At 51.5% G+C, this 27,563-nt stretch overlaps 1 protein-coding gene across 1 annotated transcript; it reads right to left on the bottom strand.

Annotated features, from left to right (window-relative positions):
- Positions 1-172: 172 nt before the first annotated feature.
- On the bottom strand, positions 173-27,563 carry CHST13 (carbohydrate sulfotransferase 13). The gene is made up of 3 exons (XM_066558152.1): positions 27,470-27,563; positions 4,868-4,944; positions 173-1,484 (listed from the first exon to the last, which is right to left on the bottom strand). Exons 1-3 carry the CDS (start codon positions 27,561-27,563, stop codon positions 639-641), a joined length of 1,017 nt encoding a protein of 338 aa, XP_066414249.1. The 3' UTR covers positions 173-638.

The following is a 27,563-nucleotide window of genomic DNA, read 5'->3' on the forward strand; positions in this document are numbered from 1 at the left end:
CAACTGAGAACACGTGGAAGGAGAGGAACAAAAATTCCCTCCAGGGATAAAAATGTGGTCAGAGTAACACACCTCTCTGTGTTATATCCTCCTCAGGAGGGATGGCATGAAGGACAAGAAGAGAACAAGACAAAAAGAAAAGGTGGGAGCAATTTTAAATAAAAGGAAAAAGTTACATTAAATTATTGCTTTATTTCTGGTTCTATGCAAGTCTCTGATACACTCCACTCTGACCCCTGAGACTCCATGTCTGCCCCCAAACAGCCCAGTAAGGAGGAGAAAGACTTGAAGGGATCCTGCCCGAAAAAGGAGCCTTCCCAAGATTTGGATCTACAGAGGAGTTTCTTAGTTACAAGAAAGTCCCCAACCAAGGCAAGAAGTGTCCAGTCCCACCACCATTCCCTGTAGATACTGAAGGCTGGGAGGGAAAGGGAAGGAAAAGCTCCAGCCCCAGTGTATTGAGAAGTGTTCTTCCTCCAGAACATGCACAAACAAGGCATCAGGAGGTGGAGCAGACCCTAACAAATGGGCACAGGGAAGAAGTCAACCAAGAGACGAGCTCAAGGCAGAAGGAGAGGAATTGTGGCAAGGTGAGAGTTATCCAGCTCTCCCTCACCTGTTTCCCCGCAGCTCCTGCCTCACCGGAGGCGGAGGTACGAGGGGATGGAGTAATTGAACAGCAAGTAGTCCATTTTGTATAAATTAAAGAGTCTCCTTTGGTAGAAGGGGCTAATGTCCTGGAAGAACTGGGCCGTCATGTCGTCCGTCGTCCTGGTGGTCTTGGACGAGGCCGGGAACTTGACGCTGGCGTCGGCCCCCACCAGCTGCAGGATGTACTTGGCATCTTCGGCCAAGGTCTCGTACTTGCCCACCACGTCGTAGTGGATGATGCAGGGGTGGCAGAGCGAGTGCACCCGCTCCCAGTGCTCGTTGAAGGGCTCCTCCTGCTGCGTGCGCGGGTCCAGCAGGTAGTAGACGAACTCCTCGAAGCGCACGTCGTCGCCGCGCTCCAGGGCGCGCTGGCTGGGCTGCGGCCGGTGCCGCCGCACGATCTTGGTGCCGTAGCGCTTGTGGAAGGCCGTGTTGTAGCTGAGCGTGAACTTGTTGCGGTAGGCCGAGACCAGGCGCTCCAAGGGCTCCCGCACGAAGACGAACTTGAGGTAGGTGCGCAGGCGGGCGTTGATCTCGGCGACGCTGTACTCGGACAGGGTGCGCAGGTTGGAGGGCACGTGGGCCTCGTGGGCGGGGATCTCCAGAGGGTCCCGGTACTTGCCTTGCCCCGTCAGGACCATCATCACCCGCTTCCAGTTGGTGCAGGCCACTTTGGGCACGTAGCAGTAGAGCAGCCCGTGGGTGTCGTCCACCACCAAGTGCCGCAAGTCGTCCGGCCGCAGGAGACGCCGCTTGCGGGTGTAACGGCTGCAGATGTTGCTCAACATCTCCCGTCTCTGCTGGTGAACTGCCTGCAGGGACGACTGCTCAAACTGGGGAGGCAAAACCCAACAGAGATGGTCACTGGCTTGACCAAGCTGATTGTGGCCTACATGCAACGCTCGGCCCACAGTTGTCCTCACTCCCTCCCCTGTGGCCTACACACAACACTTGGCCCACAACTGTCCCCACTGCCTCCCCTTTGCTGGGTCGGTCAGTCAGCCATGTGGGATTTTGGAGACAGCACTCGCTTTGAACACATCTTGGTTTGGTGCACTTAATCCTTGGACAGGCTGGCATCAAAAGAAAGGACAAAATGTGATGAGGAGCTGGATGAGGAGAAAAACCGAAGGGGGTGAGGGAAGAAGGGGTGGTGCAGAGAGGGTCAGTAACAGAGTGGTTTTTTAAAAGCAGACACACACACTGGGCTAACGTGCCCTCCCTCACACCAGTCTGGGGGGATGCACAGCCCCAGGGGCAGAAAGCACAGCCTGATTGCTGGCACAGGGCCCTGCACACCTCCTGCTGCAATGGGGCATTGCTGCCCACACTGACACCCACACACATGTGCTTGCTGTGAACACCCAGCCAAGGGCAGAAATGTGGCAGAACATTTGGGAATGCTGGATGGAAATGGCCTGGGTGTCCTGCCAAGGAGAGGCAAATGGAAATGGTCTCTAACGCTGATGATCAAAGCCTGGTGAGCAGGAGGGGTGCTGGAGATGAGGTGGGGTGGCAGGTATGATGGACAGGAGAAAGGGGCTGAGTAGGTAGTGCTGGGGCCCTTCCTGAGAGCTTTGGGTTCCTTCTCCTGAGGGACTTCTTCCACACAGGCCAGCCCAACGCCTCAGCTCTGGTCACAGTTTCCTTTGGCCGCAGGGACGAGGAACCAACACATGGTCCTTTAACCCCTCTGACCCTCACATCAAGAGCTGGCAGCTGCTGCACTGGCTTACCAGAAGCCCAGAGTCCCTTAACCCCTGACCCAGATAAAACCCCCTTACAGATCTGGGGGCGTGACCTCTCCTGTCATGGTTTTTGTCAAAAATCCCAAAATGTCATTAGAACATCTGGGGAAGGAAACTATTTCCAGGAAGTCAGAAGGGGAAGGTCCCCTCCTCCTCCTGCCCACTCTGTCCCTGTTTTGCTCACAAGGGCTGGGAAATTTTGTGTTCCTCATTGCTGGGAACATCCAACGGCCTCGTCTGGGAACAGCAGCACCAAGCACCCGCCAGCCTAGGGTGGCCCTGACCTCACAGGACTGCGGCTTTCATGCCAGGCAGTGACCACCACCTCCCAACATGAGAGTGGCTCCCACTTTGGGATTGTAAAGACAGCCCTGCCAGTGTCAGAGGGTGCCACAGCAAACAGCTCTGCAGTTGTACAGCTGTGGTGACTCCAGATGAAGGGCGAGGGCAGGCCTTGCTGCCTGCATGGCTGCTGAGAGCTGCCACTGCCCAGGGATGCTGAAGGACACCCTTGGCCAGGCTTCAGGTGCTCCTTCATTGCTCCCTGGGGGCTAAGGAGGTGTTTGGAGGGACAGCTGTAAGGGCTTGTAAAGCTCCTGCCAGGAGTTGGGACACTAAAGCAAACTGTCCATCCTGTAGGTGATCCAGCAGACCTGTCATCCTCAGAGAGACACTAACATCTGGGCAAACAGCTCCCTCTGCAAGGGATGAACCACACTCAGGACTCTTTTGGATCTCATTTCCACAAACAAGTAATCTTGTCCAGGTCACCTTAGTGACCACTTTCTCCAGGAACCTGTATGGGCAGTAATGTGAAACAGGGACAGGAGAAAGCATCCCATCCTTACTCCATCCAACAGGGACATGATAAGGGAAAATGCCAAAACGAAGGAAATTCAGGTGAACAGATGCTAACTGCCAGCAAGGTATGACTCTGATGTTGTTGGCTACTAGGCTACAAAGAAAATACAGCACTAGGGAGGTGATAACCACAGCTGAAGAAGCATTCTCATGCTGCCTTGCAACACAGCCAAACCTTTCAGTAGAAATTTCTTTTGTTTGGAGCTTCCCTGTCAGCTTTTAGAATTGGAAAACCTTTTTTGCAAGGGCTTAGAAAAAGAGGCATTTTAATAATGTGATTTTTTCAGGTGTTTTTCCCTGCACTTGCATAATTCAAAATTATTGGACCAGAGAGACAGACAGACAGACACTGTCTGCAGGCATGGCAACAAATAAATGTGACTACTTTTCAGCAGCCGCCCACTGGAATAAATGCATGTCTTGCAGTTATTTCAGAGCAAAATTGCTCCCTTCATTTCCTTCTCTTTAAAAGCCAGGGAAATTAAGTATCACTTTTAAGGAAATAGCACCACGACATTCCAGCAGCACCAGGCTTTGCTGGCATCACGGCCAAGGGAGTCCATATTTGTAATTTTTCAGAGAGCAGATGTACTTTGGCTGCTTACAGACATAAGAGCATCAATCTCAACACAAAGCAACACTTATGGGAAGAGCTGACTCTGGCTGCATGGGGCACTGGGGGGGCAGCAGGGGTGGCAGCCCACTGAGGGGCCAGCAGCACTGCCCTCTGCTCCTGGGGGCTACAGCAGAAGACAGCCCCATGGACACAGGGGGATGCAGGGCATGTTTGGTGGCTGGGCACGTGGCATGGCACCCGTTGGAGGGTGTTTCCCACAGGGCTTCCTGCAGGGAAGTTGTGGGTGATGATCCCTCTGAAAAGGGAAGTGGGGCTGAATTAGGGGAAAACTGCCTGCCCAGGGGGAAATGCAGCAGAAAGGAACAAAGAGTTTTTACAGCTCCGACCGTAAGCCACACTGTGAGGGGTAAGCAGGACACCTTCCCTGATTCCTGCACAGGGAGGGACCCACTAAGCCCACCTGGAGGGGAGTGATCCTTTGCCCAGGCTGTGCCTGGCTGCTCATTTCTCAGCAGGTGTAGCTGGCACAGCTCAGAGTGATGGAGAGGCCTGAGATGTTCCAGGATTATAAATCCCCCATGGCTGAGTCCAGCTATATTTATGTAGACATATATATGTGCAGATTCCTATGTGTGTGCATGTATATATAGCAGCTAACACAGAAACATCTGCCAATTATTAGCTCAGGAAGGGCAGCAATGAAGCTCTTGCCCAGCTATGATGGCACAGAGTTGGGTTTGAAATGTTCAGATGGCAAAGTCTCCCAGGTTTGCCCAGCTATGGCTCATCCCACTGGTAATTAAAACATTTACCCAAGTACCAGCAGGGGCCATAAGCAGTGTTTATCAAGCTACACCCCCAAGCAGTGTGGTCTTGTCTTTTAGACACATCCAGAGGTTCGGCTCCAAGGACCCTGGGGGTGGCTGGACCTGGCACAGTGCCCCACACACCAGAGGAGTGGAAGAAAGGGTCAGCACTCAGTGCTCCACTCAAACTTCACCCCAGCACTTCTCTGTCCCTGTGCCCTTACCTGGTCACTCTCATACAGGGCCTGGAGTGGGCTGCGACCAGCCTTGCCTTGCCAGGTGGATCTCAGATCTTCAGAGGCTGAAAAAGGAGTGAGGAAAATCAGAGGGGCTGGAAGGGTCTGCTTCCCTTGCCTTCTCTTGAGATACCCAAGGTGGGATAAGACAGCCTCTCCCGAGAAGAGACAAACCCATTCTGCTCTGGAAGTGATGCTCAAGCAATGCTCTTCCTTCCCCCTTTGTAACAAAATCTGCAGCTAGGATTCAAAAGGTCCAGACCTATTTTTTATCAAATAAAACACCATAAATAAAGGTAACAATTACAATTTCAAGAGCAACTAGGAAAAGTTTGATCCATATGCTTTTGGGAAATGCCACTTTGTCCAGGCCGTATGTTTGAGGGAATGACCCAGAGGAGACAGGACCCTGCCAGCATTGCCACAGCCCTGTGAGGGGTGAGACAGCCTCTGTGCTTGGCAGAGATGAAGGGCAGATCCAACACTGGCAGCTCTGTGCTGAGCCCCCACAGGCTCAGAGCTTGCACTTCCAGGCTCAAAGACACAAACTGGTCAGGTGCTTTTTCTGACTGGTAAATCAATTGAAGTTCTTATTTGCTATTTATATTTTTTTCCATCCCTTCTAAACCAGCAGCATCTCCTCTGGTGTTTGAAGCTGCAGACAGCCACCCAGGCAGTTCTCGCCCCTCCCTGCCCTGCAGATCAGATATTTAATTTTGGAGGTCCATTTGTAGCAGCACCAAACCCAAGGCTGGATGTGGCCAGCCATAAGTGCAGAACCAGAAACCCAATCAGTGACAGCTGGCCAAGTTCTTGTGCTCATAAATTATTTAGGGATGCAACCAGCTTCCAGGCTAGGAAGCATCTGCCTCAGCTCAGCCTCTGAGGTCCCCTCAGGGACCTGTTTCCAGCACAGTGGGGGCAGAACCATGTGGCCTGGATATCCCAAACCCAACACCTGGAGCCAGCCATGGCAGGGGCACAGGATCTCCCTTGCAGCAACACTTCCAAGCAGCTCTTCCACCACTCACCCACCCTCTGCTGCTTGGCTCTGACTCTCTCCATTGGCAGAGGATGCCACGACAATTTCCACATGACAAGGTTTGTAACCATGGGGGCTGTGCAGCCCTGGAGTTGCCTTCAACAGAAGGAATCACACCATGAGTTTTAAAATGGAGAATTATGTTTTTTCTGAAGGGGAAGATAGGACACATTGTTCAGAAGACTGTGGCCTGGGAGGCTCTTCCAGTCCTCCAAGTTCCTGGAAAAAGCATCTGCCACAAGACATTTCTGGCAACATGAAGGTTTCTAACAGAAGCTTTTTGCATGACAGTTTGGGGCACTGGATCTTTTCATTCACTGACCGTCACCAAACAACCCCACATTTGTTATACAAGTCCCAGATGGCATCTGTACAACCAAAATAACCAGAAGGAAAAATCCAGACCCTGTGTTCATTTCGATGTGCTTGCATTTTGCTTAAATGAAAACTGCGCCAAAGCACAGAGTCACCAGGGTCTCAGCTAAACATTATTCGTTCCTGGAGGTGTAATTAGGGAGGAAATGGCTGCCTGACCTCACAAAGTTTCATCAGCAGTGCCTGTACGCTTGCACGTCAGTGGAAATGACACTTCCTGCAGCACTGGATTGATCAAGATGTGACTCAACAGAAGAAGGTACAGTTTCTTCCTCAATCCTCTGTATCAGTAACCCCACAGGAGGGTGAAATAGCATCTGTGCCAGTGGGTGATAAGCAGAAAATCCAACATACAGTGCTGGGCTGAGATGCTCATCCCAGAGGAGCCCCGGTTCACATTTCCAGGCTCAGCCCTCTGCAAATGACAGGGAATGAGATCGACCTTGAAAACTCCACTCACTGCAGCTCACATCTGCAAACAGAGAGCATTGAACTTGAGCCCCTTTCCCCTTGGGCTGGGGCTGATAAACTCCTGTTGGATGTGACCCAGCTGAGGGCTGCTGGCAGTGCCTTGCTGCTCCTATATTTAGTACAGACAATGCGGAGGCGTTTGTTTTTGAGATTAACACGTGCATCAGCCAGAACCTTTCTCATGGGGACAGAAGCAAACCCTGGGTGGTTCAGGCTGACTTGAGGCTGTTAGAAATGCAAATAGCTCATGCTGGTGCTGCACAGGGCAGCGTGGAAATGTCCCAGGGAAAGGCTTCAGTGCCTGTTGCAGTGTCAGGTCACAGCCCTGGAGGAGCGCTGGCTTGGCAGGAGGCTCTTTGGGCTCAACAAAAGGCAAATCTGCAGCAAAGAGGGGAGGGAGCAGAGGTCAGGCAGGTCACAGCCATGCTCTGACCTCTTCAGTCCTCTTTTTTTCAGAGGGACCAGCCTGGCCAGTGGCTGCTGCACTTCGCAGGGCTCTTGCCAACAGCCCCAGCAGAAACGTTGCAGAATGGATTTCCTCTAGCCCTTCCCCAGAGCAAGATCTGGCAGAGAACAAGGCATCTTCTCTGGATAGCAGCAAACCCCCTGGGATCCCTGCTATGCTCGTGCTGTAGAGAGTTCCAGAAAAAAAGAGGAAGAGATTAAAAAAAATGGAAAAAAATTCCCTGCCAGGCTGCTCCCGTGCAGCTGGAGGAGGCTGGGAGTGCTGAGCTGGCAGGGGAAGGCACCAGCACTCGGCACTGGCTGTATCCTGAGGCTGTGAGCTCCAAAGTGGTGACACCATCCCCACCCAGGCACTGCCAAACCCTCCACAGCAAGGCCTGGCCTGGCAGCAGGTTTTGGGTTTCTACAGGGCTCCACTGCAGGAAGTCTCCCTGCTCAGAAACTGGCTGCTCACACAACTCATGGCATCCCGAGGAGAAAAGCAGCTGGGATCCTGGCTGGGCCAGGATGGTGGCTTTGGAGCCAGGGTTAAGCCCTGGGGCAGATGCAGCATGAGGAGGGCAGCATCTGCAGTGTCCCATGGGATGGAGTGTCCTCTCTCCATAAAGCTGGGTCAGAGCAGCTGCAGTGTGTGAATAGAGACAAGTCCAGGCTGTCTGTGCCCAAAGCATCCCCAAAATATCTGGGATCACAGTGGCAGGCAGGCCAGGGCTGCTGCAACCCACCTGAGCCAGCAGCAGGCTGGAGACAGTGATTTAACAGAGTCCACCCCACTAAGATCAGCCTTTGACACCCAACACAGCCCTGCCCCATGACCCCAGGCTGTGGGCACCCCCTGCCCACAGCCCCAGCACCTGCAGCATCACTGCTCACACACTCCTGTCCCAGCCCTCCCTGCTGCCAGATGCTGCCTGGAATTTACACATCCCTCCTATTCCACTCATTCATGCTGAGAGCGTGCCAGGCATCCCATTCCCTGTACCATTGCTTTACCAATCTCTGGAATGCCCCTGGGACTCCCAAAAAGTTTGGGAAGGCCAAGGAATATTGAAATAAATGAGACTGTTGAGGAGGGAGTATCATGTGAGTGAGTTAATGGCTTGTGTTGCATTTTGGCAACATGGCCCTGAGTACAGCAGGATATTCCATTGTGGAGGAGCTGCCAAGATCTTCGCATCTTGGATTTTCTCCTGACTTTATAGCTTGTTACTGAGGTTCCCAGATTCCACCACATGCAGTGGTAATCCTTGGAAATTTAGCATTGCCACAATTGCATCTGAAAGCGGGGACATCACTCAGCCAAGGCATATCAGCTTTCTAAAGGGGAAAAAACACCAACCCTTGGCAACAGCAGGATCTCTGTTTGGGTGAGAAGTATCAACACAGTGCATGTCTGTGATCCAAATCTGAAGTGGTTTTCACTGACACAGGCAGAAGGAAGTATCACATTTGTCCTTTAAATCTTCAAAGTATGAGGCAAGGGAATGGGAGTGATGTGGAGCAGGAGACCAAAACCTCTATGCTAAGGCAGAGACACTGACCAGAAATCACTGAGTAAGATGAGCCTGAAAGGAAACTCAGGCACATTTTTGAGTCTCCTGTGCTACAAGGGCTCTCAGACTTTCTTCTGGAGCTTAAAAAGACACCACACATTTTCCTTTCTTCCCTCCTGTACCTCAGACTTCAGTGCTGTCCTACCACAGCTGAAGACACTCTCTTGCAGTGTGACATCAACACCAACAGCAGGATCTGGGGCTTCAATGTCTTGCCAGCTGTCCTTGGAAAAGGGAATAGATTTTAAAGCTGTGAATATTTAGGTGTACTAGCTGATTGCAAAGACAGCCAGACATGTGTGAGGTGAGGGAAAGACTGGATCATGCCTATTCCAGACTTCTGGAAGAAGAAGTGAAAGAATATGCTGCTTTGGCTGCACAGACTCTTAAAAAGGGAGGGAGGTTCTCTGCAACCACAACAGCAAATCCAGTGTGTGAATTGAAGAGTTTGGCTTGGAGACAAGATTCAGGCAGCAACAAGCCTGCTAGGCTGACATCAGCATTACCCAGGCTTTAGAAAACAGTCTGAAGAAAAGAAAGCAATTAAAACATGTGGGTGCAACTGGATAATAAATAACTTACAATGAAAATCAACATGGCACTAACCAGACACAGTTCATACCCATACAAACTTGTCTGTAAATAAGTTGTTTCTGTACATCAAGCCTATGTGGTAGATCCTCACCCAGATACACACAGTGCTAGAGAGACAACACTGCACAGGAAACAAGGATTTCATCCTCTTCAGCCAGAGAAGATGAAATTTAGAAGGGGAGCTGTAAAGGTCATGAGCAACAAGAAAGCAGGTGGCACTTAAATGAGAAATACTGGGCAGAAGGCAGATTTCTAGAAAAATATCTCCCAGATTAGCTTTGGGATTAATACATTGAGAAGGAGTTGACAAAAACAGAGAGATACTGATGATGGACAAAGACTTGAAAAAGGCTGCCATGGCAGGAAAAGACAAACTCCAACAGGGAAACCAAAGTTCATCCTGGATGAGGGGAGTGGAAACTTAATAGGATTTAATTTCACAATGTTGGAATTCAGCAGTTTCTGCTACTTTGCTGCTGGAAGTGGCAGGAGGTCCCAGATGCATTAGTTCTGGGCCATCAGCTGCCAGTGTGACAGTCATAAAAAAAGGCAAGTGAAGCCCTGAAACAAATCAGGTGAGATATCTGCCATCACAGCGAAAAAAAAGCATTATCCATATGCTGTTATCCATAGCATTGGTGACCCTCACCTGCAGCACTGACAGTTCTGCTCTCCTGCACCAAGGCAGGTCCAGGGGTGCTGAGAAGGGCTGCCAGGTGAGCAGGTGACCCCAGGACTCCTGAGGTGCAGGGGCTGGATGTGTGCATGAGCAGAGCTGGGATGCCATCATCCCTGGGAACAGCCAGCAGAGAGGATGGCAGGGGTCCTCGTGCAGGACAGCATCACTCCCACCTGCTCAGGGGCCAGACTGGAAGAGGTCTGGAAGCCCCACATCAGTGGGAGTGGGTGGCTGGGATGCAGCAGGAAAAATCCCAACTCATTTTGGGCTTGAGGATGAAGCTTTCAGATATTTTCCAGGCTGGACCCCGAGGCCACAAGAAGCCAAAACTCCACATGTGGTCTCCAGTATGAAACCCTGGAGAGAGCTAACACCTGGAGAGGATCAGTGGTCTCCAGACCAGGGAAGTGAAGAGACAGCACATGTACTTGCACATGAGCAGGCACCCCAGGGACCCTGAGGAGCTACTCCTGACCCCACCACTGCCTCCCCACTGCTGTCTCACAGCCCCAGCCTTGCTTCCTGTTGTGTCTGTGCAAAACCTAAAAAAAGAGAAAAAAAATAACTGCGGTGCATGAAATGATCAGTGTAAATTACAGCCTGCAAGTGCCAGCAGGGCAGTGGGAGAGGTGCTGCTTTGTTCTGTAGGAAGAGTCAGTTCTCAGGGGAGAATTGAATTCCCTCTTGGAAGGGAATGCTCTCTCCCACACCAAAGAAAAAGTTCTGAAATTGAAGGTGATTTTCGATGGATTCTGACTTGAACAAAGGAAAAAGGACTGGAGACAGGAGCTGTTTGCTTGGCACACATGGCATGTGAGCAGCTGAACTGCATTCATGGGAGAAGGATAAGTGTACAGAGGGAAACAAATAACTGTATTTCCAGAGGGGTTAACAATGCCCAGAGCTCTACAGTGTACAGAGATTAGCACTTGGTTTAAGTCATCACTGGAAGAGCCAGAAATTAGGACCTGGATCTCTTTGTGGGCACAGCAATGAGCCTCTCCAGACCTTGCAGCTCCTCTCCAGGACGTGCCAGGGGCAATGAGTGAGTGCTTCAGCCTCAGCAGTGACGGCTCACTCACCCCTGACCACAAAGACAGGCTCCTCACTACTGAAATAATGCACCCAGAAGGATTCTGCCACAGAATTTCTGAGAGGATACTGTGACTGTGTTAGTCAAAGCCAAACCCTGGCTAAATCTGTCCAATTTTCGATTTTAACATCCAAGCAGGACAAAAAAAAAAAAAAAAAAAGAAGAAAAAAAAAAGAAAAAGAAAATGGAGCTTGGCAGCAACAGCGATGGACCCAGACAGTTATTGCAGTCAGAGCTCAGCTTTCCCTCCTGGTTGGATAGCAAAGACTGAGACATGCAGCTAGACACACAGACTGCATGAGGATGGTCCAGGACATGGAGGCCAAGAAATCCCACATGGAAGCACCAGCTGAACCCCTGGGCAGTGTTCAATGGTCCACGTGAGAGCCCTGCCTGGAAGGATCAGAGCTAAAGGGTCAGTGCTGTCTCCAGAAAGAAGTTTAATTCTAGGAAGCTCTGACTTTTATGTTTGGGCTCCTATTGGTGGAGAATGCATTTCCTTAATTTCTGCCTAAACACAAAGGCTGATTGTTTGTTGTTGTGGATTTTTTTAAAGACAGACATTTTTTCCAAACTATGGTGATGTGAGACTCCAACACCAGAATCCCACAGAGAACTCCAGGCTCACTTACTGCCTTAATGTTGTGAAAGGCAGTGACCTCTCTCTGATGGACAAGATGACCAAATAAGTGACTGTTTGCTTCCTCACATCATATCCCTGGCTGTGAAGAACTGTGTGGCAATTCTGGTGTTCACACAGCTAAGGCAGGACCTTTGGGAATTATTCCTATCTTAATTCTTTCTAAAAGGTTTTGATTTGGGAATGGGAATTTTTTGGCTCCAAAAGCAAATCAAATTTTTGGCTTCAAAGAGGCAATCAAATCTCCTTAGATTCTTGTGACTGCTCATTTTTACTGCATCTAGAAAGTCGAGGATGTAGACAACAGAGGCTTAATTAAAAAGCTTAGGAAAAGAAATCCAATAGAGCCACATGATTGATTTGCTTAAATGCATCCTTCATCTTTGTGAATTCAGACACAGCCACCTCTGCTGGGGAGCTGCAAGTGTAAGGAGCTGTAAGGGGCTGGGCTGATCCAGGTGTCTGCACCCAGCACACTCAGAGGGACTGGGCAGCATCCATGCCCCATTCTGGCAGGTAACTGGCAGCAGAGCACAAGAAAGAATTTTGGGGAGAGAGAACATGTCACAGCAATATTCAGACAAGCACAAGCAAATGGCAAAAAGCAACCAGAAGAGATGATTTCTGGTCTTTTCCCTGGGTTTCTCCCAGGCACAGCACAGCTCCCCAAGAAGAGGAGAGCTCAGATATCAACCCATGACAGCCCACACCTTGCACAGCTTCCAGGTGGCAGTGAACAGATCCCTGTGGAGCAAATGCTGTACTTGACCTCTTTTGCTCCTCCTGGGGCTGTGCCAGTGCGTGGTGAGCAGGAGTGATGGAGGGGAGCTGGCAGCGACTCGCAAACTCTGCAACTCTGATATTTACAGTACAAACATCCATTTCTTGTTCCAGACCAACATCCTCTGTAGCTCAGGAAATGCCTCTGTGGCCTTTCCCACCATTGCTTCTCTTTCCATGGTGCTTTTCTCCCCAGTTATGGTGTTCAGCCTGCTCTGCCCCATAACTGTCCCCTTGCAGAGGCTCAGCACTGACACAGGCGCTGCCACCTAACACAGCCCCACTCAGTGTGGGCACAGGCAGACCACCACTGGCCTCCTCCAGTGCTTTCCTTGCTGATGAACAAGCCAGAATGTATAACCCAAGCTATTCCTGCCCTTGGCTGTGTGGGCCAGGCCCTGGGAAGGGCTGGCTGCCCTGCATGTCTCTCTGCTGAGGTACAGGCAGCAGGGAGTCTGCTGGGGATGTCTGTCTGAGCTCACTTGCTAGGGAACAGGAATAATTCTCCATCAGCCCTTCCCCTGCCAGCTCCCCTCCTGTTCCCTACAGACAACTCACAATCTGGAGCATCCTGGGGAGCAGCAGAGCCTTCCCCATGCTTGTTCCAGAGCATTTTCAGACATGAGAGCAGAGCCAAGGGCCAGGATGGTTGCACCCCTGCAGGGCTCCTGGAGCAGGTCCTTCCCAGATAAGCCAGCCAGGCTAATGCAGTGTATCAGAAGGGCAGGACCTCTGTGATTGTGGCTCCCTGAGCAGATCAGCAGGCAGGCACATCCCTGTGCCCTGCAAAGCCATCTCATGATTCACTCCTCCATGTCACCAGCTGAGCCACAACCCCCAGGCACTGGCATGGCACCAGGAAGCTGAGGTGTCCCTCTGAAACCACAGGCTAAGTGTCCTTCACCAGCACTGCACCCTAACTCTCAGGCTCAGAAATTGCCTCAAGTAGCTTTTGGGCCATACAATTCTATTCTGAAGCATAGCCAGTGCCTGGATGTTGGCAGCCTGGTTATCCTCATGGCAAAGGGGCTCCATTTGGTGGCTCCTGACTTAATGATATCTAATTTAGCAGAAATTAAACCAAGTGACTTGAACTTGGCTGGATCAGACAGAACTGAGTCCCAGCAACACAGGGGTGCTTGAAAGCTTAGCTCAGGCTTTTTTTCCCAGAGCTGCACATTTTCTCCCATCCCCCCTAGTCCTCTTGAAACAGCCAAATCAAGCAACTAAACCCTCCACCTCCCCTCACACCCAGCACTTGGAAATATACACTGGGAGGAGGTTACCCACAACACTGAGGGAAAACCACAAGGAAACACAAGGAAAGCAGCTCAGGGCCAACCTGAGCAGGGCAAGACAGGACCTGTGCATGAGAGGTTTGCACAGAGAACAGCCCACGTGCACTGAGCTGCAGCAGGGGATGACAAATCTGCTCTGCCATCAGCCCAGATGGGTGAACCCAGTCATGTTTGCATATGGGAGAGGGTGGGTTTGCATCTCCACAGGCACTGGGCTCACACAGAAGTGATGTTTTAGCCACAGTGATAAATTATTATTGCATGGCAAGATCAGGAGTAGGGTGCACAGGGGTCCATCGTCTTCCTCTTCTCCAGTACCTGGCTATAATATATTACATTCTTGTGGGGCCAATGGAGGGATCCTACCAGTCTCTATCACACACACCTTCCTGCCCAAAATCTCCCCTTTTTGCACAAATGACTCTCTTGTTTTCCTGGGAAGCTACTTAAGGCAAACTCCCAGCAGTCAGAGATGGCTCCTGAAGGGTGATGGGGCACCCCATCCCCAGGACACATTTTCATCCCATGTCTGCTGCTGAAGCACCCCAGTACCCCCTTCCCAGCCACGACCCTCAGAGGAGGCTCCACAGGCACTGAACTGAGGTGACACAGGCGCTTCTGAGGAGGCACAGCAGTACAAACCTCTTAGCCAAGAGGGAAAGGAGCATTTTGCAAACTCCTTCCACCAACTGCATATGCTCCACAGCCACCATCCTCTACCCCAAACCACACAGTTCCTACACACATACATAGATGTGAAGGCATTGGGGATCCCTGGACCTCACCATAACCAGGTGCACACAGGCAAGATGTCCAAGATTGCTTCCTTTGGGAAGGAGGTGTCACTCCCTAAAAAGAAGCCCTTGTTTTCAGCAATCCCCTCCTTGCAGCTTCTCCACAGGGCTGTGTGGCACAGCTGGGTGGTAATGGCAGCCAGGCTCCCTGGCACTGACAGCAGCCTTCCTCCAGCCAAGAAACACTCTCCAAAGAGGGGACAGTGAGTCACTGTTTTACATGGATAACTCAATGCACTGCACTGCCTTCAGCAGGAAAAGTCATTCACTCCTCCAGGGATGTGGCTGCAGGCTGGAAGGCAGCAGCCCATGGGCAAGAGAGGGACAAGGGGTGTCCTGCCTTCAGAAGTGTTAATGAGGGTGTGGAAGAAGGTTCTGAGCTGTGATGGATGGGAAGAGCCATGCAGAGGGGTGGGTACATGTCCTGCTCTCATTCCAGCCAGACAGAACAGCCAGGCCTGCCAGAAGCAGCAGTGGTTGTGCTGAATGTCTGAGGGTGGAAACACACAGCCTCAGGGAACTGAGGTGGGACCAAAAATCCAAGCACACCTGCCTCCACTTGTGCCCAAGATCCCTGATATGTGTGCACAGTGATCTGCAGGCAGCATCCCTGTAAATGGGGCTCATGGGACTGGAATGCCTCTGGCATGCTGCAGTGGGGGATGGAGAGGCAGCAGAGCTGCATCACCTCTGTCTGGTATTGGGGCACTTGTCCCAGCCACACAGTGCAGATTACTCACAGCACAGACTCTCACACAGAAATCTGAGGGCTGACAGACATAGGGATAGCAAAGAAGCCCCAGACACATTAAATTAAAAAAACTCCCATGGTTTCCAGCCTGCCAGAGGCAGATGGATACTCCCTGCTTCCTCAGTCTGGGGTTGCAGTGACCCATGCTCATGACTGTCACCTACCCACAACCATCTCCAGACTCAGTGAGTCATGCCAGATGCAATAAATCCACAGACAGCAAACACGGGGCACGGGCCAGCAGCATAAGGTGCCACTGGCACCAAGTGCCACCAGTCTCCAGGTTTCTCCATCTGGATCCAGTTCAAGACAGACACATTGACTTCCATCAGAAAATGCCTCAGCCCAGCCTCTCAAGTCCTGTGGCGACCTTTGTGGGGCAGGGAGTGTCCCTGTGCCAAGAAGGGCACAGACGCCTCCTGAGCGGGTGCTGCAGCTGACCCGACCCCTCCCAGCCACGGGCTCCTCATGGCTGTCCCCCTGGCCACCAAAGGTCAGGATCTTCTTTTTTAGCTTGAACACATCCCAGCCATGCTCCTTGCCAGGAGTCACACCTGCACAGAACCTTCTGACAGGTCACACATGGGGCTGGCACTGCCATCACTGCATAAACGTGACAACTAAACCTTATTTCACATCACCACTCCTTCCTCCATTCAGAGGATCCGGAAACTGCCTCTCCAAGGGGCAATTTCTCCATTCCCACTCCCCAGGATCTGCTGTGCCTTTGGCACAGTTCATGGCTGGAAACAGGACTCTGGGTTGCCCCTGCCACATCACAGCCTGCGTGTCCCACTCAGCACCACGTGGGATGTGGGATGGGAGGGAGGAAGGCAGTGGTCCAATGTTCAGAGCTACTTGGGTTTTGCTCCAAGCCACTAAAAAAAGAGAGATCTCTGCTGAAAGTGCTCCAAAGAAACACAGCAAGCACTGCTGACAGTATAATCTCCACTGTCCATTTCTATTAATGCTCTTACAGGTTTAGCAGAAACTGGAAATCTTGGAGCTGACTTTTCACTGCTCAAGGCTTGCAAGAACTCCCAGACGAGCAAAGCCAGTGTGACCCTGCGTGCAGCCCCCATCAGTGCCCTTTGGAGGGGCATTTGCCTGGCAAAAGAGACAATGGATTGTGTGTGTTTTGCTCCTCGTGCCTGGCTGACAAACCCAGCCCAGAGAGCTCCACATTTGCTGTGCACACTCAGCACTGTGCAGCTCAGCCAGGCCGAGGGACGGTCCAGCACTGAGGGGTTTGCAGCCAGCTCTGTGTCTCTGCCTTCCATCTGCTGTACACAAAGCTCAGGCAGCAGCCACAGAGGTGGCTCTGGGGTTTGAGGGGGTGTCATCTGATGGATGTTTTTTTAAGTTGCTACAAAAAGAACATTAAACTCCTGACGTGAGATGGGGTCAGAACATCCTGCACTAGTTTAGATTTCTACTGCATGTCACATACATCGGGCAGGAAAATAATTATCTTTCTAACTTTACTATTTTGCCTTGCCTTTTTTATTTTTTTTTCCTTAACAGGATGCTTCTCAGCTTTTAACTGCCTGGAAAAGACCTCATAAATCCGAAATCCTTGGTTTGTCCAGGCTTCAGCCAGATGCCTACTGTTAAGGGAGTGCTGGCTGTACCCAAGCCAGTGCAGGGACTGGCTGCCACTCGTTCCAGAAGCGACTCTGATTCAGAGATCTGGCTTCTGGACATGCTTTAAAACCACTTGTGCATTACTCTTGACGTTCAAGATCCTGGAAAGTTTACTTAGGAAGAAGTTATTGCCATTAGGAAGATATTAAAATTACATGAAGAGCCTCCTTGTTTTCTATAAAGCTTCATGAAAGCGCTTTCCTCTTTTGGCTCCCACTTTCCTGCACAGCTTACTCGGCCCTTATGTTTCTAAAGATAATTTTTCTTCATTTCTCACTGACAGCTCTTGGACTATCACAGTGCCACCAGCCATACCCAGGCTCAGGGGCTGGCACAGCTGGGCCTTGGTTTTGTGGCTCCCTCCTCCCCAGAGGTGGGGATGGCTCAGGCTCTGTTTTACAAGAAAGGCCTCTAATTCCCATTTAGTCAAGTTGAGTCAAGGATCAGCCAGGGAAACTCTAACCAAGTGATGGAAAATGGTGACAGTTATAGGGTTAGCTCACAATAAATCATCCAGAAAGGGAAAGAAGGAATCCAGCTGCTTCAAGGAGCTTGCCAAATGCCCCAGAATCATCTGTGGGGATCATGTTAGGAACAGAGCCAATGGCAGCTGGTCTGGACACTCTGCCCCATTCAGTGCAGTTCCTAAACCTTCATGTCTCCTCAGCAGCAGGAGGCCCTGGTCACCTGGTACCAGCCTGAGGCAGATGCCAGGAAGGTTTTATAGAAAGATCACAGGCATTGTAGCTGGAGGGATGTATTTTGTTGGGGCAGAGTCCCCTGGTCTCTACTGTCACAAGGACTGCAATTAAGATCATTATAGGAAACAGAAAATTAACAATATCCAGCAGGAACACAGCCTCTGTGAGCAAATAAAGTATTTGTGTGTAAGTACCATGCAATCTTCTGTTTCCAAATGGTTAATTCCTCCCATAAGCCAAGCTAGAAGCTTTCCAAGAGCAATTTCTCTTCCCCATTACGCCTGTCATTCTCCTGGCCCCAGTTGGCTGCTTGCATTTACAATTCAAGCCTGAACTGCCAGCATTTCCATTCCTTGTCAATAAACTCCTCCTTTGCAGCCTGCTGCCCAAAGGAACTGCAGAAGAAGGGCTTGCACCAGCAAACAGCCCTTTGTCAGGTGGGCAGGGGCTGATTTTCCCTGGGCAAGGCTGCCCCAGAGATCCACTAAAACCCTGCTGGTGTGGTGTCCCTAGCCCTGCAGGGCCCCTTCTCTGGGCAGGCTGGGGCAGCCCACAGCTGTTCACACAGCACCACGAGCTGCCAGCCAAGCCAAGGGACCATCTGCAGCAGCCTCTGCCTCCTGCTCAGCTGCTGGGGCCACGGCAGGCCAGCCTGCAGGGGACCAGGCTGGGCTTGCTCAGAACCTGCCCGCACTCAGCTCTGCTCTGGGCAGATGCTGTTTGTGCCCTCTGCACACAGGCCACCTGCACAGGTACCACAATGGCAGATGGCTCAGCCTGCCAGCTGAACGTGTCTCAAGCCATCTTCTCAGCTCTGTGCATCTGGGATTGATGAAAGCCTCAACAAGGTGATCTGAGGAAAAATGCCCACTCAGCAAACTCTTCCCAGGGCAGCACCTTGCACGCAGCCATCCCTCCCTGCCTTGGCTCCATGGCTCTCATCCCCCTGCTCCCTGCAGAGCCAGCTGGGGGGCTGTGTCCTGCCTTTCTACATGACACAGCTCATTAACTGGTGAGACTCTCTGTCACAAGATACACAACAAGAGGCTTTACAAAGAGTTAAAGAGATGCATGAGCTCACAGAGGAGGAGAGGAGTGAAATACAGCCTGCTGGAGACCTGGGAGAGCCATCTCTGAGAACCATCTCCAGCACATACAGTCCCACCACAGGGCCCCTTGTGCCTGCCTCTGCTGCATTTAGTAATGTCCACTGCCTGAGGCCACCAAAGAGCCCTGTCTGTTCAGCAGAGGACACAAACACCACTGCCATTGCAGTTCTGGGGCACAACAGATCACTGGTAGCTGCTTGTCTGAGTGGCTGCTGGATTTAACCCTTCCTGACAGTGACTGCTGGCTCTGGGGACACCCCTTTCCTTTTCACAGGGAGTCAGCAAGCTCTGATGAGGATCTCAGGAAGAAGGGAACTTGGAGGCTTGTGTCTACACCACCCAGCAGCAGCTGTGGGCTACTGATGCCAAACTCCACCAGCATCAGTTCAGCCTCGTTTGGGTCTCACAGTGCCTGTGTCTGCTGATCCTATTAAACTAAAGGGAAATCAATCTCCCTGATACTGCCAGGAGAAAACTTGGAAGAGACTCAGCTATGAATATGCTACCCCTGCACCCTTGCCAAAAGGAAGGGCCTGGCTCTGTAGATATGTGCAGGACCGAACTCGCTGCCTTCTCCTGCCATGGGGAAATCTGCCTGTGCAGAGGCTCCTGTGGCAGGCAGAGCCCCAGTCTGCAGGGAAACACAGAACAAATGGGGTGGGGAGCTGCTGAGGAGCTTCTGACCTCCAGCTAGTTTGTGCTGGTTTCTCAGGTCCCTGCTTTGAAGAAAGTCCTCTAGAACAGGCAAGGCAGCCCCAGGGACACCCACCCTCGGCAGCTCTGAACAAACATCACCTTTGAACCTCATGTCAATATTACCCATCTTCCTGCCAGGTCAGTGAAGCAACATCTGGCCAGAGAGCAGGCTTGGGGTGGGTTCCACATGAGCAGTGAGGCTGCAGACTCACAGAGAGAGAGCACTGCAAGGGATGGCTGCAACCTGCTGCTGCTCCCTCCCTGGAAGAGCTGGGAAAGCAGCCAGGAGATGGAGGGCTATAAACCAAGTGGCATTTATATGGAGAAGGAAAAGCTGTGAGCACGTTGTGACTGGAGGCCAGGACTCATGGCCTCAGCATCCCTCTGTACCACAGGTGACAAGCTGATGGGAAGGGACCTACAGGCCCTGTGCACTGCTGTGAAGATCCAAAACTTTGATGGCACTTCTCCTTGCACAAGTATCATGAGTAGAGCCACCAGGACGTGCCCATCTGCCATGGCCAGGCTAGAGAATTCCTCATCTGTCACTTGAGCCACTGCAGAGGCAGCAACACCTTCAGATACATTCTCTGGGGAGAAAACAGCTTCAAGTCCAGTTGGATGCTGCTCTGAGGGAGTCTATGAAAATTAAGTCCACTTGTGAAAAAACTGGGTCTCACCAGAATCAGTGCTTCCTCAGCACAGCAGGTCTCACTCCTGTGCTCAGCACAATTTGTGTACACAGCCCTGTAACAGAGTCACAGCACCACACACAAGCCTGGGGCATTGTGGTTTGCAGCATCTCACAGCTGCCAAAACAGCTTCACATGTGACAGCACCCCAGGGTTCAGTGACCAGGGCTGCAGCACTGCTGGGAGCACTGAACACCTCTGCCATTCCTTGCTCCAATGATCACTGGTGAGGTGAAGGGGAGGTGGGACATGCAATAGGCAGGGAGGCAAGAAGGACCCCAGAGAGCCAGGCCAGGGCTGCTGACAGGGCTGGGGATGGCTGGTGCTTGGAGGGCCCTGCTGCAGGTCAGGAAGCTCCCACCACAGCACAGGGAAGGACCTGAGGTGGCACGGGACAGCATCTTCAACTGGGACAGAAAAATCAGCAGACACGGAATCCACACACACTCACACCCTCAAAACCAGGTTCTCAACCATTTTCAACACCCAAGGGTGATTCTTCTCTCATCAGAGCTGCCAGAGGATGTGGCTTGTGTGGCCAGGCTTTCCTGCACTGGCAGACAGAGAGGAGCCACCTCAGCTGAGGCTGTAGCTGCAGAACCCAGGGGTGGTGGAGCTGCTACAGCCCTGACCAGAGAGGAGAAACCCTGCTTCCTTCTCCCAGGAAAAACCAACTCCAAGCCCTTCCCAGCCAGATTCCCATCAGTCTGCCTGCCCATAAATTTACAATTTAGCTTTGACTATTTATTTAGTCAAAGCTCATCCAAATATTAAGAGCTCAAGGGCACTGTGGGAAAACAGGAGCAGGCAGAGCAGGCAGGCTGCTCCTCCAACAGGCTGCAGGAATTCCCCACTGGCTGGTTCAAGGCTGGACAACTCCATGCCCTGAAGCTAAATGTGCTCAGTGCCAGCAAGCTGAAGGGAGTAGACTTGTGCAAGGATCTCTGAGGCAAGGATCACCAAGCCTAGAAAGAAACCTGAGGCAGAGACTTCCAAAGGTGGGAGGTGGAAAAGGCAGGGACCTTCAAAAAGCCTACAGACCCCAGACATCCCAGTAAGGATGCTGCAAAGGGTCTGGGAAAAAATGAAACTTGCTAAATAGCATTTAAAAGAAATGCTGGAAGAGGGCTCAGCTTCCCTCCCAGTTGCCCCCTCCCTGTCCACCAGAAGCCAGCATAAAGATGTCCCCACATCAAGAACCGGCAGGTCACAAGGACAGCACCAGGTCCAAGATGGAGTTCCAGTGTCATGACTGTGGCCCTGATCCCATGTGGTGCCCTCACACAGCCTTTCATCAGCTCTTCAGACTGAAAATCCACACTTTAGGCTGCCCAGGGTGAATCATAGCAAGTGTGGGGCTGATTCAGAGACCAATTTGCCAATGGTAGGAGAGTGTGTGTGCACAGGGCAGTGTGTGTGTTTGCTTTTTGCAATCACTGTCCTGTCTGAGGGGCTCAGACTGAAAGCTCACTCAGGGCACTGCTGAGCTCTGTCAGATTCAGCCCACCAAGAGGGGAGCAGAGATTTGTGGCTGTGAAGTGGTGGGGTGACAGTTCAGGCTGCCAGCACTGCAGGTTCCCCTGGCTGCTGGGTGTCAGCTCCCTGCAGAGGGGAACTGGCACTGCTGGCTGATGCCTTTGTAGTTCCTTGGCTTCTGGTACAGAGTCCTGGGAAAGAGAGCTGTGTTTGCACTGGAATTAAGATGGAGGGTCTGTCATGCTCTCCGTTCAGATGCTTGCAGGAACCAAGGACCAAAAACTAAACCCAGCACATCAAAAATCCCACCACCCTCAGGAGAGCCCTGAGCACTGCACCAGCACTCATCTCTCAGCCTTGGACCTCACAGCCCTGCTCCAACACAGACAAAGCCCTCCTGGTGCTGTTTTTGTGGAGTTCTTACTGCAGCACACTGGAGTTTTGTGTGTGGGGACAAAATGCAGGTGCATGGTGCTGCCAGACAGAAACAGGCTGAGATGCCAGAGGAATGTGGGGCCAGGAGAGGCTGGAGGCAGCCAGCAGAGCCACCAGGACACGAATCTCTCCTGCAGGGACAGAGTTAACTCCAGGTGTGCTGAGCCCACTCCTTTCCCCTCCAAAACCTCTTGCATGTATCAGAGACTCTCAGGAAACTGTATAAAGCCAAGAAGGACTAGAGAAAGCATTCCTCATGGAAAGCTTGGCCCTCAGGAACACATGGGCTTCATTACTGCCCTGCTCTCAGCACCGGACTGCGTGGATTCTGCTACCCCAGTAGGTCATGGATGGAGTGCTTCATGTCTTTTCCAAAAACAGCAGACCTGAGGGCATCCAGCCTGTGTTTGCCAACATCTTGGCTGACAAATGTCACTGTACTTCAAGTACTGGCTCCTCAAAGGAAGGGGCTGCATCCTGGGCATCACGATACTATGACTGGGAAAATGAGCTGGGCAAAACTGCCCCATGAAGAAATGAAGTGAAATGAAATGAAATGAAATGAAATGAGAGAATAGAAAGAGAAAGAGAAAGAGAAGGAGAGGAGAGGAGAGGAGAGGAGAGGAGAGGAGAGGAGAGGAGAGGAGAGGAGAGGAGAGGAGAGGAGAGGAGAGGAGAGGAGAGGAGAGGAGAGGAGAGGAGAGGAGAAAGAAAAGAAAAAAGAATCAACAGTATCTGAGGGTGCCTAGATTTGTCATCCCTGCCTGTGCTGCAGCCTTAGCAGGGTAAAAGCAGCATGTCCCTGGTTATCTGGAAGGCTGAGGACATGTGTCAGCCAGCTGCAGGCAGGACCCAGGCTCGGAGCACTCGCTGGCCAAACCCCGTGCACATCCCAAGGCAGCGGCTGAATTTCAGCCTCCTAATACATTTAAACAATGAGGAGGAACTGAGGACTAAAACAGACTCTTTCCTATTCTGAAAAAAATTAAATCCCTTGTTTTCAAAGGTCTGCTAATATTGTGTATTTATCTCCATTCATGCCAGGTCTAGGTGCAGTTGTAGGTTCAGGGACCAGAGCTCTGCAGGTCAAATCACTTACCAATTCTATAATTTCTGTAATAATTTGTATCCCTCTGAAGGGACCAATCTTTAGGCACAGAGATGGAGCTGACTGAGATCAATAAATTTGGAACAATGAGAAGCAAGAGTTTCTCCAAGCTCTGCTGGTCCTGAGGGGTGTTGGGCTGGACAGTTAAAACCACCTGAGAACTGGCAGAGAGTGGGGGCAGTGGTGTCTTCCATATCCACCTTGGCACATCAGAGAGCTAACAAACACAGAGATGGTGAGGCAGTTTCCTACCTGTGATATCTGCTACAGGTGTTGAGGTGGCTTCTGGCATTGCTGCTCTTCCTCCTGCAGCACCCTAACCCCTCTCTCTCAGGCTGGTGAAGGGGTTGGAGAAGGCTTTGGTCCATCAGAGCTGAGAGGAGAGCTCTATAACCCAACTGGTTGATATAGGAGCAGATAAGGATGGAGAGAGAGCTCTCGCTGCTTTCTCACTTGGAAAGCTTTCTGGAATAGGATCACAACCCTGGCACTTCTGGTATCTCTTGTTGTGAAAGAGTCAGACCACAGGCTGAGCACATCTCACCTGCAAGGCCCTGTGAGGTCCAACAGCTCGTGCCGACAGAAGGTTGTGAAACAACAGAAGCCAGCATAGGGCAAGTGCTGCTAAAAAGACCTAAGAAACAACAGCTGGATGCTGCAAATGGGCAGAACCAGAGCAGAAATAAAGGAGCACTTTGAGATGGAGAGCTTTTCCTTCTTTCCAATTGGAGAAAATCTGCCAGGTCTCCAGATATCAGTACAGTCTGCCTACTCATAGTTGCCCCAAAGACATATCATGGGGTGGCCCCACAGTACTGCCCTGCAGAAACCTCAGACCAGATGAACACAAAGCCTTAGGACCTGCCACTCACCTCCCTCACGTGTTGCCCCTTCCCTCTATCCTTCATCTGTACTACCAGAGTAATCCCACCTCCCCCAGTGTTGCTAAAATCAGTGTGGTCCCCCTGAGAACAGCAGTGACCAAAGCTCTGATGCAGACCAGGAATGGCAGCCTCCAGTATCTCCTGCTGTGCCAGCCTAGATGTGCTGCCAGCAGAGTGAGATGAAATACCAGCCTGGGAGCCCTGCTGTGTATCCTCACCCCAGTGCAGAAATTGTACAGCGTGCACAAGTCAGCACAGCTCACAGTGGGAACAGCAGAGGAACATCAGCTCAGATGATGGATGATAATCATGCCAAGGCCAGAAAGCATCTCCTGGATGGCTGTGGGGTGACACCAGTACAGCCAAGGACTCCTGGTGGCTCTCATCACCCCCTGAGCCCAGCTGAGATAGCCTGAGGCTTGCCTGGGAGCTGAGCACACTTGCCCATGCCAGCCCAGGTGCAGGAGGTGCTGAAAGGTGGCTGCTCCAGGTACACCCCAAAACTACCCACTGTGGCATGGTGTGGAAGGTCCAGAGCCAGTGTGCTCAGCACCACCTCAGCACCTTCCTGCAATGCAGATGTCCTCCCCTTGGCCATGCACCTGTGAGCCTGGAGCCACAGCTGATGGCCAACAGGACAGACAGGTCACAGGGGACAGCCCATGGCACAGCTCCACCCCAGGGCCAGGGCAGTGAGGGGCTACAGACCCCGTGTCTGCTCACCAGCACAGCCAGCAGGAAGCAAAGGCAACAAAAACCAGCAGGGCCATGAAGTCAGGGCACACTGAGGCACACAAGGCCACCTCCCTGTGGAGCACCAAGACCCGTCCCACCCCTCTGGCAAACACACTGAGCCCATTCCTGCCTCCAGGAGGGACAACAGGGAATTCTGCCACTGCCTGCAGTACAGACTGACTCAGCCCACCACCAAAATAACCAACTCAGCGGCATTCAGGAGCAGAGTTATTTCAGCACAGGCTGGTGTGTGGGTGTTCCTGAGGCAGAACAAGAAAGCCTTATTCCAGCCCAGCCACGGAGCTCAGCACAAACCACTGCCTGCACAACTGTCCGGGTGGAGCTGTAAGTGGGCAAGGCAACCAGAGTGGATAATTCCTGCTCCCTGAGCTCAGGGAGCCCTGAGCACTCTCAAGCTTCAAGGTTTGTATCATCATTGTCCCCATTCCTTGTCCTGGTCACAGGAAGGTTTGGTCTCTATGTGCTATTAGCAAGGATTAATTCAGCATGTTCCGTGTAATGGACTGTGGGTGGCCCAGGGAAGGCAACCTGCTCAATCCTGCTAATGATGGAGAAAGGATCTGACTGCTCCTGGGGGAAACTCATAGCACTGCTTCCTTTTTTTTCTAGCATTTTTCTTCATTATTATATAAAATCCAAATGACATCAGACAACCAGAACTCCAAATAACCCCCAGGCAGACATCACTTTTAAGATGACATTTTCATTTGCAAATTGTTTACCTATTATTGTAACTTATAACTTCTACAATTCTAGCAACTGGTCTCAGTTTGTTTTCATTTGGGATAAAAAAATGAAGTAATCTGTAGCTTGCTTCTTTTCTGTATATGGTAATGACCTTTCCTCTGCTAGCGTTTCTCACTGATGGGAAGAGGAAAGGAAAAACTGTAAACTGAAAAATAATAAGGGAAAGAAATGGCACAAAAATGAAGGCTGGACCCAGGGAGACAACGGTGTGGCTAGAAAATAAGCTGGTGTTAGAGAACATGAATATTGCTTTAACTCACCTCTTTATTGAACCTAAAGGGGCAAATCTGCAGAGGGCATCCACATCCTCACAAATGGGTTCCCCCTGAGTGACAAACATTACTTGCTTCCAGCAGCTAGAGATCCCTACCTCAGACCTATCAGCATCTATGGGAACTTTCAAAAAACACACTTGCCCCATTGAAAGAATAGATTTACAGGGCATTGCATTAGCACTCCAGACCCAAATTCCCTCCAGTGCCTCGTGAGACACCACCACCATAACCATCACCTGGTTTGCTCTGACCTGACGGGAACTCTGCATGAAACTGGGTTGAGACCAGGTGAGGAATTAAAGTCAACTAAGCACAGAAAGTTCTGCTGACTCAGACCAGCAGAATATCTTTTTTGAAAACCAGAGCCCTGAAAAGAGATATGTTTTCCAGTCAGATGCTAGAAGGCATATCCAGTGTAAAACACAATCATCTCCTCATTAGCACCCCTGGAGATTAAAGCTGATTCAGTGTTGCACTTTTTACTGAGCAACCCCAATACTAAAATATGGCGCATAAATAATTTCCTTAAGAAAAGAAAAAGTTACTAAGGAATACAATACTGATTATGGTCTTCTGGGATTTCTGAATTCATCTGACAAGCTTCACATGCTCGTCTAGAAATAACAAATGCTTGCTCGAAATCCAACTCCTTTTCAATCTTACTCAGCCAACAAGTTATGCCTTTTTTATTTTTAGGAAAAAACACATTAAAGTGATGGAGCATCCCCCTCTAAAAAGAAAATCACATTTCATTTACTCTACACTGATAAAATTCCATTAACGTTTCAGTCAAGTCAGTCTTCTGAATTTTAAGATATAACTCTAAAGGCCCCATTGATGGATTGCTGCTGTACTCAGAAAACATTAGTACATTGTTAAAACGGCAGCAATTACCCAAAAACATCTCGTAGGAAAGAGGAACTAATTTCCCCAAAGGAGCAGAAAAGGCAGGGAAATAAATTATCCCCCCAGTCCAAAACGGTTCAGATTTTAGTTCAGAATTCTTTCCCAACTTGCGAGAAATTTCTAAGAGCACACACACGAGAAGTCCCTTGAGCCACTCAAAGTCTCCCAGGAACTTCAGTGACCGCGGCTCTGAATGGGCACAGGCGGGACGGAGCAGCTCCGCTCTCCCGCACCGACCCCGCTCAGCCTCGGCAGGGCTGCGAAGCTGCGCCCAGCTCCCCGATGGCACAGAGCTCACCGGGGCTCCGTGCCCCGCAGGGACAGCGAACGGGACAGCGACCCGAGGGAAGGTGCCTTTGGCAAGGAGACGCGGCTGTCAGTCCCTGCGGAGCGGCGGCGCCGGGACGGGAGCGCCGCTCGCACCGCGCCGAACTTGGACGGGCTCAGCCGAGCGATGGGCAACGCCGGCGACTTCCCCGGCGGACACAACTTCAGCTCAGCGGGGACCGGCCGATACCCGAGGGGCTCCAGGAGCAGGGCAGGGCTGCCCGCCGTGCCCCGCTCCCCTCTCCGCCCGCCCGCCACCGCCGGGGGACCCTCCTGGAGCGCGGCGCCCGCGGACCCACCTGGGCTGAGGCTGCTCTGGAAGTAGAAGAGGACGAGCAGGAGCGAGCCGAGGCCGGCGGCCAGCGCCAGGCGCGGCGCCCGGCTCCGCCGCAT

This window comes from Molothrus aeneus, chromosome 12 (genome assembly GCF_037042795.1).
Source record: "Molothrus aeneus isolate 106 chromosome 12, BPBGC_Maene_1.0, whole genome shotgun sequence".
Taxonomy (NCBI): domain Eukaryota; kingdom Metazoa; phylum Chordata; class Aves; order Passeriformes; family Icteridae; genus Molothrus; species Molothrus aeneus.

What these genes read in the sequence shown, in the direction of transcription:
- CHST13 (XM_066558152.1), bottom strand. Translation starts at nt 27,563, where the DNA reads ATGCGGCGGAGCCGGGCGCCGCGCCTGGCGCTGGCCGCCGGCCTCGGC. An exon ending in CCAGAGCAGCCTCAGCCCAG is followed by an intron (nt 4,945 to 27,469) that starts GTGGGTCCGCGG and finishes CTCCTTTTTCAG; the next exon opens with CCTCTGAAGATCTGAGATCC. An exon ending in CCCTGTATGAGAGTGACCAG is followed by an intron (nt 1,485 to 4,867) that starts GTAAGGGCACAG and finishes TTGCCTCCCCAG; the next exon opens with TTTGAGCAGTCGTCCCTGCA.